This window comes from Otolemur garnettii, unplaced genomic scaffold (assembly GCF_000181295.1).
Source record: "Otolemur garnettii isolate 467f Iridium unplaced genomic scaffold, OtoGar3 scaffold00094, whole genome shotgun sequence".
NCBI classification, from domain to species: domain Eukaryota; kingdom Metazoa; phylum Chordata; class Mammalia; order Primates; family Galagidae; genus Otolemur; species Otolemur garnettii.
Window position 1 is genome coordinate 6,822,159 of NW_003852489.1, and position 15,000 is coordinate 6,837,158.

The window sequence follows — 15,000 nt, forward strand, 5'->3', positions numbered from 1 at the left end:
TGATATCTTAACCTTCTACCCTTCTTTTACCAGCATTTAATCACTGTTGGGGTTTTCTGGCATACAGAGGACTTAATAGGCAGAACATAGTGGGTGGTGCTGATGATATGTGGGAAGGAGGGTAGAGGGAGGAAAATGATGCACTTTCCATGGCAGTGAAAGGAGCAGAATAGACTGAGCTGGCCATATAAATAAAAAGCTGTGACATATCACTGCACACAAACTGTATACCTCATGTGATTTGTGAGTAGAAATGCTCTTTGCATCAAACCTGTATCACAGAGTGAATTCATAAGGCAGCAAGAGCAGCCTCTGAGTGCAAAAACCTGAACCTTTGCTGTGTGGATTCCTTAAACCTCTTGCTCATGACAATGAGTTTTATTTTATAAGAGATCCTTACCTATAATGGATCCTTCATCAATACATAAAAAATTTGCACAGATTCCAGAGCAAAGGAAGGTACAAATGAACAGAAAACTAACTGCAGATGTTAATGAGAATACAGAAAGGGGCGCTGTCTCTTTCCATGAACCTCAATTCAGAGAAGAATCCTACAGCCAAAGCAATCTCAAATTCCATTCATCCAGGCTTCTGGAGTTTAGAAACCAGTATAATCTCTCTAAACTGTTAACAAATTTCTTCAACTAACAAAATGGTATCGTTACTTTTGTTGCTACATACTAATACCTTTGGGAGTCTTCATAGGATAAGGGCCAAGATTCAGTAGAAAAAGGCCTAAATTGAAAACACCACCACCACCAATAAAAAGCCAGCTTTTCTCCATCAGCAATTCTCAAGCTCTTCTAGGGAGCACCCTGCTGCTTTGTTATAAGAATTATGCACCATCTACACAGTATGGGGTAAAATGCAAAAACTACCAACATCTCCAGTTTTTAAAGGAATCATCCCAAATCAATCATGTAAGAGGTAAGTTTGGAGTCAGCTTATCCCCTTTGGTAGAATGAGCATCTGTGTGGTAGTAGGGGAGATGAGCAGTTTGGAAGGAAGTATGGATCTATAAACTATTAAAAGGTAAATACTTTGCCATGTCCATAATGATCACTTACATATTTTATAAGACTACATGAGAGCTATTTGATCAGTTTAAGAATACAACAAATGTTGGCTTGGTGCCTATAGCTCAGCGGCTAGCATGCCAGCCACATACACCAGAGCTGGTGGGTCCAAACCTAGCCCAGGCTTGCCAAATGACAATGACAACTACAACCAAAAAATAGCTGGGCATTGTGGCGGGCGCCTGTAGTCCCAGCTACTTGGGCGGCTGAGGCAAGAGAATCTCTTAAGTCCAAGAGTTGGAGGTTGCTGTGAGCTGTGACACCATGGCACTCTACAAAGGGAGACAAAGTGAGACTCTGTCTCAAAAACAAAACAAAACAAAAAAGAATACAACAAATGTGGCATACTGCACACTACTGTGACACCCCAGAAAGCTAGATCCATAGTCTGTAAAAAAAAATAAATGAAAAAGATTATATAGGAGTCAAATATTCCATTTATGTAGCTAAAAATAAAATAAAATTTACCATATCCCATAAAATTAATTGCTCAATCTCTAATAAGGCAATCAACTATATTTTCAAATACATAAGTGGAACATAAATTCACTTCTTAATCTACTATTTGGACTATTCTAAATCCTTATGATAATAAATCTTTCTTCTTTTTTTTTTTTTTTTTTTTGAGACAGAGTCTCACTCTGTCACCCTGGGTAGAGTGTCATGGCATCATTGTAGTTCACAACAACCTGAAATCTTGGGTTCAAGTGGTCCTCTTGCCTCAGCCTCTGAGAAGTTGGGACTACAGGCATGCACCACCATGCCTGGCTAGTTTTCTTTTCTTTTCTTTTTTAGTAGAGACAAGGTCTCATTCTTGCTCAGGCTGCTCTTGAACTCCTGAGCTCAAGCCATCCACTACCTCAGCCTCCTAGAGTGCTAGGATTATAGGCATGAGCCACCACACCTGGCCATGATGAAGAATCTTAATGCACAATATTTTTGATCACTATTGGAACTGTTTTTCCTTCTAATAGGTTAGCTCCATTTTACAGACATGATAACTGTGAAGCCAAAGGGGATGTTTTCCAAGGCCACTGTTCAATATGGTGTCACAAACCACAATCTAGACCTGGCATTTTCTTATCTCAGTTCCTGAAGCTTGCATTCCATGTCTACATAGACTTTAAAGGAGGACAAGAGTAATCCTTTGAATTCTGAGCTTCCTGGCATTAAGTTATCTCTGATTTCATTGATCTGCCTGCCTAGAATGGCTGAAGAGCTTGCTTCAATATGAATGCCAAGTCAGAGTTGCCGCCTGCTAGCTGAACCCTCTTTAATTTAAGGAACACTGACTCCTCTGACAGTCACAAGTTCTCTGAGCCTTTTTACCATCCCTTCCAGCTGAATTTCATTTTGCTTGTTTCTAGCTGGCCCTACATAAATCTTTTATCATATAAAAATGCTCCTGATTCTGTTGCCTTCTAACTTGAAGAAGAAAAAGGATTCTATATGAAAATGATGGGAATGCATGCAAACAAGCAGTGGTTACATCAAGCTGTGACTGAAAGCCAGTATAGGGCAAATCTTTTGAAATCAGGCAGCAAAGCAGAATCAGAAGAGGTCGGCTGAATAACCTACTAGCAGTCACTAACAACGGTACCATAGAAGAAAGAGCTATTTGACTGACTGTGACCAGTGGTGGTCTCCTTGCCTGAATATATTTCTGTAGGAGAATCCAAATCAAGAGCTGTAAAAACACGTGAACCATGTATTTCTATTGGCATCTCCCCCACCACCTCCTTGCAGCTCAGATGCCCTGATTCCACTGCAGAGCTTTAGTTTACAATAAAATGATCATTGCTTCATTCATTTGCAGTGCTTCCGAAGCCCCTTCTTTGCTCTGCTGGAAGATTTTGCTCTTTTGGAAACAAGTACACCAACAGGGGTACAGCATATTACTGTTGTCTGCTGTATAATTAGCTACAAACCCACAGCACAAAACTATAGGGATTTACAGGTGCTGTGGATTCTGCTTTTCCTTCCCCCTGGACTCAGCTAGTCTTCCTTGACAAGAAGGGACCTTGGGCTACCCTAATGATATATTGAGAGTTTTAAATTCAACTCTCCAGTCTTATGAGTCTAGAGTGCCAAAATAACACAGCAGAAACTAGAAGCTGAGCCATGGATACAGGAAAGCACTTTGGTAAGCACTTAAACCTGCTGAGAATCTTCTCTTCTGCCAAAATGCTTGCATCTTATCAGCAGACTACCCTGAATGAAGGAAGCAAGCACTGTAGGATTTTATTTATTTATAGCTCATTCTGGTCTGCTAACTATAACCAAGTGCTCTCACTGCTAAAAAAAATGCTACAAGTTGGATGACTTTTGAGTGGTTCAGTACTGTCTAAAGAAGGGTCTGATCTCTGGGTGTCAAAGATTATCAGAATTCTCAACAATGACAGCAGGCTGCTGATTAGTCACATAGAAAGCTTCTGATTTCTAACCTTTACAAATATTAAATAAAAGAAGTTCCAGAGGCTACCCACTGACAGCCAAACAGTGAAGGCACCAAGCAGCCTAAACTCAGCCACGACCAAAACATGTACTATCAGGGAGAACACAGCCGACCTCTTCTGGATGAAAGCCATGAGAAAAGGAAAGTACTTGAATTAAAACACTGTCACATAGAAGGCCAAATTCACAAGGAGCAAACAGCAGTGAAGGCAAATGCAACCCGACTTAACTAAAGCATGGATTTCCATCTAAGAAATAGGTGGAAATAAACACAATAGGTCCTCACCCATTACGTACGTACAGAAATGTACAACAAAGTATACTTCCATCTCCTGCATCAACTTTGATGCTTTTCATTTGTATCACAGATTAAAAGTTAAAAAAAAATACTCATATTCTAGTGTACATTTCTTAAAAAATCATTTGTGGTTTTAAATTTTGGACTCCCAGACTGTCACAACATACAGAACCATATGCCTAGCCACAGAGTTACAGGATAACATACTTTACATATGTTTGTACAACTATAGGTATATTTCAGAAGATCAAATATAGGCTGACTAAAGAACTTGTTTCCACATTATTCTTAGGCACTTAATATGTCCAAAACTAAGTGAAATCCTTAATGTCAAATGATTCAATGAATTGTCAAAAATAAAGACAATCAGGATGAGGCTCAATGTATCAAGTTTCTGTATCTCCAGCACAAGTGGGTGGTACTCGGGTATCAGAATGGGAAAAAAGACATGAGACATACAAGTCAGTCTCCTGACCCTCACTGGAGGAAGAAAGAGAAAAAGGAATATTGAATGAAATAGTCTGAGCCCCAGAATTAATCGATGTAAAACGTGGTTGAACTTACAAAAGAGCAGGGCTCATACAATTTTAAACAAGAGAATTAGGTTCTAGACATTTGGATAATAATAAAATGCTCTCTTAGTACAGCCCCATTGTCCTGACTATTCCTATACTGAGAAAATAACAGAAGAAATTAATTTCTCTTTCAAAAATAAGTCACTTTTTAAAAATTATCACCTCAAAAAAACTCTCCCCTTCAAGAAAATTCATATACAGTAGCATATAGCCTTTAAATGCTAAGAACATTTTGAAAGGACACACACACACACATACAAACATTTGCCACATGTATATACACAGGTGTCTATCTATGCTTAAATCATGCAAATCTCTATAGTTATTGTTTAAGTGAAGGGAATTTAAGAAAGGGGTAAGTCCAGACCAGGAGTTTCCTTGAGCTAAGCTCTAGTAATTCAATCCTCTGGTGAATAATAAGACCTGGGACCTGGGGATGCTAAATAAGTTGGAACCACAGTTCCCAGAAAAAAATTGGAAGTCTTGAGTAGAAGATCAAAAGAAGACATACCTTGACTAAAGCACACCTAACAAAAAAGCTGAAACAGGAAGTCATAGAGAAATAGACTATTTAGTAGTCTACTTTAAGAAACATAGTACAGAATACTAGAAAAAAAATGTTGCCTAACTAGGCTGAAAAATAAGAGTAACTAAATATCAAGCAATACAAAGTCCTATGATGAAGTAAAACAAAAATGAAAAGGTACCAAACACGTTACTACATAGTAACCAACCAAGTTTGATTAAAAGGGGTGTCTTCTTCCTTCTTAAAGGCTGTCCCACTTATTCGCACTGTATTTTGCCTACTTCTCTAAAAATCAAAACAGATCCTAATGAGACATAGGTCTTAAATTTAAATAGCAACTAAAGCATTTTCCTGAAAAAAATACTCTGCTGCTATTTCATCCCAATCCACAGGGGCTAAATCACTAAGCAAAAACAAACTGCAGGAATGGAATTCTACCAGGTGACTCTACACACAATAAGAGATTATAGTCTTGTTTTGATACTGCAGCTTACAAAGATACTTCCAACAATGTGTTGGGCAAATTTAGCCTACTTCAAATGAACACCTGGCTAAGAATGTGAAAACTAAATGTAAAGAAAGAAAATGTAAAAAAAAAAAAAAAAAAAGTCAAACAAAAGTCTATTTTTTTCCCTAAGAATTTCAGGTCTATGCTGGGCACAGTGGTATGTACTGGCGCTCCCAGCTACTAAAGAGGCTTAAGCAAGAGGATTGATTGAGCCCAGGAATTCAAGATCAGCCTAGGCAGCAAAGACTCCCCATCTCTTAAAAAAAAAAAAAGCTTATAAAATAAAACAGTAAAAAAAAATAATTTTTTGGTTTGTTAGCCTCCATTGGGAAAAAAATATTATAAAATTCTGTCCTGCATTGATATGTAAAATATTCATATGCCTATTCTCTATTCTCACTGAACACTTTTTAAAGCATACATAAAATACTACAGTATAATATCTATTGTATCAAGTATACATAATTCCTATAATTACTAAGAAAAAGCAACATAAGAATCTCTCCTAGGGGTACCACCATTAACATAAAATAAAGAGAACTCAATGTGATTGTCCTAATTTGGCCTTTAATTGAGCTGTCCAATACGGCAGCCACTAGCCACATGTGGCTAGACTCTATTGAGAAATGTTCTAAATATGTAATACTCTGGTTCTTAAAGACTTAATATGAATAAAAGAACAGAAAATATCTCATTAACAATTTTTAATACATATTGAAATGGCTATTCTAGGTGTAATGGGTTAAATAAAATGTCATTAAAATTAATTTTATGTGTTTTTTTTTTTTACCTTTTAAAGTGTAGCCAATAGAAAATTTAAAATTACACATGTAGTTTACATTCTACTTCTATTTGACAGTGTTGGTCTAGAATTGGTGATTCTCAATTATAGATGTTCATCAGAATTATCAGAGGAGTTTTTCAAAAAGTGGTCACCTGGATTCTAATCCAAAATTAATCAGATCTTGGAATTTAGGACTACAATATGTGTATTTTCAAAATACTTCCCAGATAATTCTGAGAATCATTAATCTAAAGGTTAGTGAACATAATTGTATCCTTGAGCTTTATAGGCCTAGGAGTGGAATGGACACTGGTAGTCTTCTATATCTTATTTCTGTAGAATGAGAAGCAACATGTTTTTTGCCTGCTTGTTCAAAATAGTAATAGGAAGAAATAAAAGCAACAGAGTTAAAAAAAAAAAAAAAAAAAAAAAAAAAGGAGGGGGAGTACTTGGCTCAAAATTAGGTAAAACTAAAAGACCTTAAGTTTCTTCTTTAAGGTAGGCAGGGCTATTGTATAAATAAAGACAGACCAACTATGTAATTAAAGGGTTGGGGGCTTTGGGCCAGCCTGTCCTCTGGGAGGGGAGATTACATTTAATCATGTAGCCTATGATTTATTCAATCATACCTATGTAACAAACCCCTGATAAAAACTCTGGACACTGAAGCTCAATGGAGCATCTGGGTTGGTGAACACATTAAAATGCTGAGAGGGAAAGAATGGAAGTTCTGCATGTGAGACCTCCCCAGACTTCTCTGTTCAAGTATCTCTTCCTGTGGCTGATCCTGATAATAAAAACATAGTAAGTGAGTTCTGTGATTTGTTCAAAAGGATTATCAAACTGGGGAAACTAGAATCCTCCAAATTTGTAGCCAGTTGGTCAGAAATCAGGCAGCCTAACGAGCCCACTTATAGCCCTGTATGAAATAGGGGCAGTGTGGGGAAGGACTGAGCTTTAACTTGCAGTGTCTGATTTAACTGCAGATGGTTAGTGTCAGAATTGAATTGCAGCAACCAGCTGGTGTTAGAATAAAGCTATAACTCCAAATCATAACAAACATACTTGTAAAAAAAAAAATATATATATATATATATATAATCTTATAAAACTAAATTCAAGTAGCAAATCTATAGTAACCATCTAAATAAACTATAGCATTTTGCAATCAAATCTGATCATTTGAACCTAAACTAACAAAAGGACTTTAGATCTATAAAAGCATTAAAGCAATTTCTGGTTTTCACAAAAATGATTTTATCTTTTATTTTGCAATTATCTATACAATAATAATGATAATAACAACAATAATAATCTAGATGCTTTACAATTATACAATCAAGGAAGACTTTAGAGAGACCAGACAATTACAGTTCTGTCCAAGTCTGGTCTTCATCTATAGGGGTGTGTACAACTTAGATGTGGAAGGGATAAGCATGTAAGTTTTGGAACCACACCAAGATTAACCAAATTTTACACCTTTGATATGGAAAGGTAAGTAAGATTTCTGAACAAAGCAGTTAGAAAGAATTTATCTCATTTTTCAGTCAACTTTCCCTCACCAAACTGGACATGTCCTCAAATAAAAAAGTAAGACAGGGAGAGCAATTCAGAAAGACAAGGAGAGTGATGAGGAGGGAAGGAAATCAGAAGCAGCCCTGCAGCCTGACTACAAATCACTGCCCAAAGGGAAGAGGTAGTAGAAAGCAGAAAGAAAAGGAGACTGCCCTGAGAATTACAAAGAGCATTAAGTATAGCGTGTAGCTCTCCACAATTATTCAAGGAATGCAGGAAAAGAAAGAAGACCGAGGGCTGTGCCCATGTGTGCCATGAGCACTTCGTCGCTCGCTGAAGGACAACCATTCGTTTCTGGAAAATGAGATTGTGAAATCCATGGAGGCAAAAATGTACTGAGAGATGCTTGCTAAATCAAGGATATATGCTTTTCTCTGCCAGCCGTAAGGTATCTTTGAGGTAGAGAAGTGAAAGGATCTTCTGAGACAAAGAAGAGAGGTACTTTTTCTGAAGATGCCTCCCTCTGCTCATCTGCCTACCTCTGCTGGATCAACAGTGGCATCCAGTGGCCAAAAGTCTCAGCACAGACTTCTTTGTCTCCAGAAAGGGTTTCTATTGCTTTGGGTGAAGTGGCAATTTAGAACAAAACCATTTCTGGTGTCTATAACTAAGGTTCCCCAAAGACACAGTACTTTGTATTACCAAGTGAAGAGGCAAAGGCCATAAAGAAAAAATGGAGAGGGGCAGGTTAAGATTGGCTGTGGTATTTATATTTCCTATGGTATTACTAAAAAGAATGAAAATACAGGAGGGGATGAACATGTGTGTGGGTAGAATTCCTAAATTTTCTTTGTTTTAGTATACTTTTTTTAAAAAATGAGAAGTATTTTTATATTATTTTTAAAATTCATATGTATATGTATACACACACACACACACATTTTTCATCTCTGCCTCAATATGATCTGAAGTATTTTCAGTTTAAAACACAGTCAATACAGAAACATATTTCCATATATACATTTTACTTTTTAAAGGACTTAAGAGTTTGATGGAAGTGTTTCGGATTGTGTGTGAAAACCTCACACTGTACCCCAGAAGTGCATTAATGTACATAGTTACCATTCAATAAAAAAAAGGACTTAGAAAAGAATACATGGCTAAGTAACTCACTTGGATTTAAGAAGTTTGGTTCTGAAGTGTGATTTTTAAAAACTGAATTTCAACTGCTAGAGTCAGGTGTCATTCTTAGGGACATAATGAAACTGGCTTAGGTATCACCTTAGCCAGTACACAGAAAAACAAAGCATTCGACCCAAGATATATTTTTGTTCTAACTGCTAACTTAAATTGTTAAAAGAATGTTTTTCTGGCAAAGTTCTATCAAGTAAAGTGATAATAAATTCTTTCTAATTTAAAAAAAGAAACAAAGAAAAGGAAAGAAAAAAATTGTGTTTCCTTAGTGACATAATACAAGCAAAATAAAGTAATCCTAAAGTCTTAATTATCTCTCTAGATCAAAGAAGTGGGCAATAAAAGGCTCTTATGATTCAAATTTGTTGATTGTTTGCTCTACATTTCTATCTAAGAAAAACCATGGAATTGCCATGTCTATTATTCCCTTTGACTCTCATGATATACCTCTGGCTGGCTTAAGGGCACATACCAGTTCAAACTCACCGGTTTGGATGAGATGTGGGCAGCATGAACTGGAATTCCACCACGCAGGTGTTGTCCTTAAGCTGGCGGTGTTGCACACTGTTAAGTTCATAGGCAATATAAGCCCTTCGAACATACACCTGGTTAAAAAGTAACCCTTCAGTAAATAAACCTCAAAAACAGAAATTAAGACAATGACTAGCTCAGGAAAAAAGTCTTAAAATAAGGTATCTGATACAACAGAAGGTGGTCTGTGGTGAAAGAAGTCCCAAAGCCCTAAGCATACATACATACCTTGCTTTAATTAATAAAGCTGAAGTCTTAATACTACGTACTACACCCATGACTATACATGGAAACAAAACTAGGCTGCCTCTGCTGGACACCTATGTGCGCTTCTTTCACTAAACCCCTGAGAAGGTTTGATCTTCAGCAGAAAAAAGCACATAGAACCACCACTATTAACTCATTAAGCATAATCGTTTCAACAGAAGATAAAAGTAGGCAGTGAGAAAAATGAGAAGTGCTGGTTCTAGGCCACTGAAGAGTGAAGATAGAAGACAGAAGCCATCGTGGTACAGTTTAAATCTTTTACTATCTTGCATCTTTTTTGTGTGCATCCCTTCCCACCTTCCCTCATTGCTCAAAAGCAGTTTTGGATTATTTGGATCTCCAAACCCTGGCAACAGCAGTAAGGCATATGTCAGCCCATAATATCTCATATCCCTAATTTGACTCAAGAGCTAAAGAAACAGCAACAGGTTATATTCTCCATAAAAAGCATCAGTCCAACCTCACTCACCATGCAGCGTATCTGCTATGCATATAAAATGCTACATGGGATTCTATGGCATGTGAGGTATTTAAAGTGGTTTCTCATTAAGTGACATGAAAGCACTATAAAACACTTAGATATTTTAAAACTTTGGTATTTACTGAATAGGATATTTCACTTTACCCACAGAATACAAAGAAAAGGTAACTGAAAAGAGCTAACAACAGGCTACAGTGATGTTCTATTACATAATATCATCTAAAATATTCCTTTTCCCCATCTTCAAAAAACATCTACTTGGCAATTTTACAGCAGTATTCAAGGCCTGCAATTTTTGTGCTTAATGAGGTAGTGTGCTATAGTGAAACAGAAAAGTCTTTGGAGTCAGATTAACCTGAGTTCAAATGCAAACTCCTCCACTTATTATCTATGTGATTTTGGCCAAGTCACTTAATCTCCTAGAGTCTCACTTTTTTCTTACTTCATAATGTAATTGTAGGATTATGAGAAAAATAAAGCACTAAAACACAGTTCATTAAATGCTATTACTTTCTTCCCTATGAGGAGGTATTTCATAAGAGCTGCTTGACAATTTAAAATATAACTAAAATTCACTTTAAATTGGCCCAAATCACAAAATGGTAAGGTTACATATGTTCTGATAAGGCATATATTCTTTCACTTATTAAGTTATAGAGACTCCTAATTCATTACAAAATGGGAGAATTCAAATACCTGGAAAATAGAAACTTTTGAAAAATGCTGACAGCTATTTTCCTGTGATTGGAACCCAGAAGCTGGTGATTAGTTCAGATAAAACACTTGAGTAAAGTACCTGAGTAAGCACTGACTGTTTCAGAGAAAAAGAAGACTACCCTTAAGAACCAACCTTAAGGCCGGAAAAAAAAAAACCAAACAAAACCAGAATGGACATGATAGTCAAGCAGAAGAAATCAGCTACAAACAAAGGAAAAGGTCATGTCACATTACCGTGAAAACTTACCTCCAGAGCTGCCATCCTCACTACCTGGTTGCTGTGATAGAAGAAGTTTGGTAGGACATCAAAAATAGATGTTTCAGACAGAATGAGTTTCTGTAAGGTACAAAGACAAGCTTAAATTACTACATCAAAAAGAGAATAATTTCAATGGACACTCTAGCATTTTGAAACATTTATTGAAACCTAAGAATTCTGTCTGTGAATGCTACCTATAAACTTAACTTCTCTGTGCTTCAGCTTCCCCAGCTGCAAAATGGGAAAAATACTACTACCCACGCTTAAAGGGCCATTGCATTATATGGGCTATTAATGTAAAATTCTTAGAATAATGCATTAATGATGCATTAATTTTATGTTAATATAAGTATTTAGGACTATCATTATTACCCCCTCTAACATGAATCTGTACTCTACTTTCTAAATATTGTTTCAATGCTCCTCTGTGGCAAACCCTAGATTTGAGCCTCAAATGAAACCCTAGATTTCAACTATGAACCAAATAAGAAAAAAAATCCTTCTTTTGCCTTTAGGTTGCCAAGGGGAATATCTTGTAGAAAGTCTTAAGGTTCCTCTTGGCCAGATAAAATAGTATCCTTGTTTCCAGGTAGAAAAAGAGAAAGTTATCACTAAGAAAATAATATTGTTTAAAAAACTATAGTTGAGGTCCTTTCACAATTAGTTGTAAAATAGCCAATATAAAATTAGTTCTTTATAAAGCTTAATAGTAAGCATAAAAATAAAGATTAAATGATACTTAAATAGTAAATAGTTTTGTCTCATAGTAACAACTATCTATGTACACAGGTGATGCAAATATCAGAAATCACTAGAGAAAAGTCAGCAAGGGAAAGAGAAAATAATTTTATAGATATCTATATCTATCTATCTATATATATATATATATATCTCACAAATCAGGCAGTGCTGCCACTGAATTCTGGCCTACAATACTGTCTAGGTAAAAGCACAAGATGTGAAAGACTTCAAGGGGATACTTCTATTAAGGCAGGCCTATTAGATTTTTAAGGTAAATCGCAACTCTAACAGGATTTCTATGAAAAAAATTCCTAAATATAAATTATTATAAATTATTTTAGAAAGTCAAGGTATGGGCTCGGCGCCTGTGGCTCAACTGGCTAAGGCGCCAGCCACGTACACCTAAGGTGGCGGGTTCGAATCCCCAGCCCGGACCCGCCAAACAACAATGACGGCTGCAACCAAAAAATAGCCGGGCGTTGTGGCGGGCGCCTGTGGTCCCAGCTACTTGGGAGGCGGAGGCAAGAGACTCGCTTGAGCCCAGGAGTTGGAGGTTGCTGTGAGCTGTAATGCCACGGCACTCTGCCCAGGGGGACAGCTTGAGGCTCTGTCTCAAAAAAAAAAAAAAAAAAAAAAAGAAAGTCAAGGTATGAAATTTTATTACATAGAAAATCGAAATTAATTGATTGATTGATTACTTAATTAAACTATGCTTGGAAATAAGGGGATAAGGGTTCAGAATGATAGGAAAGGGCCAGACATATACCTGTAGGTTCTCAATGCAAAACTGATGTCCGTACATGTCAATAGCTGATAGGAAGATAGACTCTACTTGGTTATGGCGAAGCTCATATGATGGCAAATGGGAGGCAATAAGAACCTAGAGTGAGAGCAAAATAAGAGGCATAAGTTCCTGAGGGAGTGATTATTCTAGGCTCCTATTAGCCAGTTCTGATACAAAAGCAATAAATATAAATCTGTAAGTGCAGGCATCAAAGATAAAACAGAGACCAACTAAAACAACTTCTAGGTCCTTATAACATAAAGCCAATGCCACCAACTACTGAATCTCCGTTGACTCTCACCATGATTTGCGTTGTGGGCAATTTCCCATGGGGAAGGGGGAAGGGAGAGAAAACAGCTTCAATCAAGTTCCATCAGTGCATGTGATTTACCATTGCAAAGCTGCTAGTCCTAGGGACTGCATGACTAGCTGTTAATTGGGAATCAAGTCTGGCAGGGAGCAGCTGTGGGAAAGGTAGATGCAACATAGCCAGCCTTTTGCAACTCTGAAGTAGAAAGAAAGACTGGGAAAAGCTGCTTTGACAGCCCCAGATACTCAGCACCAAGGATAAGGCTCAGGAAGTAACACCACCGCATGTGAGGGGCAGAGGGAGTGAAAGCAGTGTCACAAACAAACAAACAGGGACACGGCAGGATCTGAATACCCTCAGCAGGTCACTGAGGGGTTCAATAACTATGAGCAGTTCACTGACATGGATACAATTGTAGAGAAAGCAGAAGGTCACTGAACAGCTTCAAATGCTGCTTCCTTGTCAATACCCACACACTGAAACACAAAAGGAGCACCAACTCTCCGCTTCCCTGCTGAAACCCTTTGGAATGGAAATGAAGACTGCAGGGTGAAACTAACTGGACTTCTCTGGGGTTGTTCTGACCGCTAGCGCCTATGATTCATTTCATTATCTTTCTGCTTTCCACACTTGATTATTTCCTATACACTTAAAAGTTTTCGTATGCTTCTGAGCTCCCTTTGGGAAGTAAGAAATATTGAGTCTATTTCTTTCCCTCAGTGTCCTTTCCTCTGCCTGACCCTGGTTTACTGTCATGGGGATACTAGGGAGGAGGGTAGAGAATGATACCCGGATTTTTTACTGGGGAAAGGACTCCTATTTTAAAGCGACTCAACATTAAAATTTTTCTTTCTCTTCAAAAAACATATACCACCACATGAAGACATTTGTTCCAAGGCAAATGTGGCATACACAGAAAATGATTACAAGGTGATTAAGTAAAAGCTCATTGGAAACCAGCCCTCCTTCAAGATAACACATGTCCTTTTGTGACCTTACCTGGCGTGCTCGAAGTGCCACTTTAGCATTAGTAGTCTTACTGAGTTGAGTTAGCTCAGTAAGGATATTCAGCAGCTCATCAGTGAGAGTAGGGTCTCGGCCACACAACTGATCCTAATAAAGAACATACACACCCACATTAACAAGAACAGGTGGACAGGATTTTGGATTGGGGGGGTTGTTTGTATTTATTAAATCATAACTGTACACATTTATGGGGTTTGGTGTACTGATTTGATATACAATGCAAAATGCTTACATTGAACTAAGTAACACATCCATCACAATTATACTCTTTTCTTAATAGTTTTGAAATGTACCACTGCATCATGCACATTAGGTGAAGTCCCCCCAAAAGCCCTCCCTCCTCCCACCTCCCCCGGACAGGATTTTGAAATGGAGAAAGGGAACAAAAACTAAGTAGACATAGCTAAATTAATAACAAAATGTAAACCTCTTATTATTTTTACCCAAAATAATGTGGTAAAGAAGATCCCAGAGGAAGTTCTGCTAATGAGAAGCAGTCTAAATGCCTCAGTCATTCAGATTCAAAATTCCTAATGCATCTCTTTATAAATCAGAGACTACTAAAAGGGGTCAAGGGAATTCTGTAAGAAAACAAATGATGTCTTAAAGTTTTAAGCAGTATAGATACCAAAGGCCTTCCTGTTTCCTCTCCCATTTTTGGAAAGAAGGTAGAAACAGGCAAAAAGAACCACCTTGGTGGTTTTCATTCCACAAACCAAATGTTTAGCATCCCAGGAGGATGCGAAACAGAAGCATAAGATCAATTCTTTTCTTTTATAAATACATACTAATTAAATACATCATGTCATATTCTGATGATTCTGTACCCAAAATCATTTATCCTCTTCCTGTTCCGAAGAATCATTTAAAGATATTTAAACATGATGAATCCTGGCTGGAAGTGGCACCTCATGCCTCACATCTGTAATTCCAGCCTTTTAGGAGGCCAAGAAG

The 15,000-nt window shown here is 37.3% G+C and overlaps 1 protein-coding gene across 2 annotated transcripts in view; it reads right to left on the bottom strand.

Annotated features, from left to right (window-relative positions):
* Window positions 1-15,000, bottom strand: part of ACACA (acetyl-CoA carboxylase alpha) — a 271,062-nt gene that overhangs the window by 124,597 nt on the left and 131,465 nt on the right. For both annotated transcript variants that reach the window (XM_003795612.3, XM_023516625.1), the window contains 4 exons: window positions 14,020-14,133; window positions 12,693-12,806; window positions 11,174-11,263; window positions 9,417-9,535 (listed from right to left, as the gene is read on the bottom strand). In XM_003795612.3, the coding sequence (XP_003795660.1) occupies window positions 9,417-9,535; window positions 11,174-11,263; window positions 12,693-12,806; window positions 14,020-14,133 (437 nt within the window). The remainder of the gene's footprint in view (window positions 1-9,416; window positions 9,536-11,173; window positions 11,264-12,692; window positions 12,807-14,019; window positions 14,134-15,000) is intronic.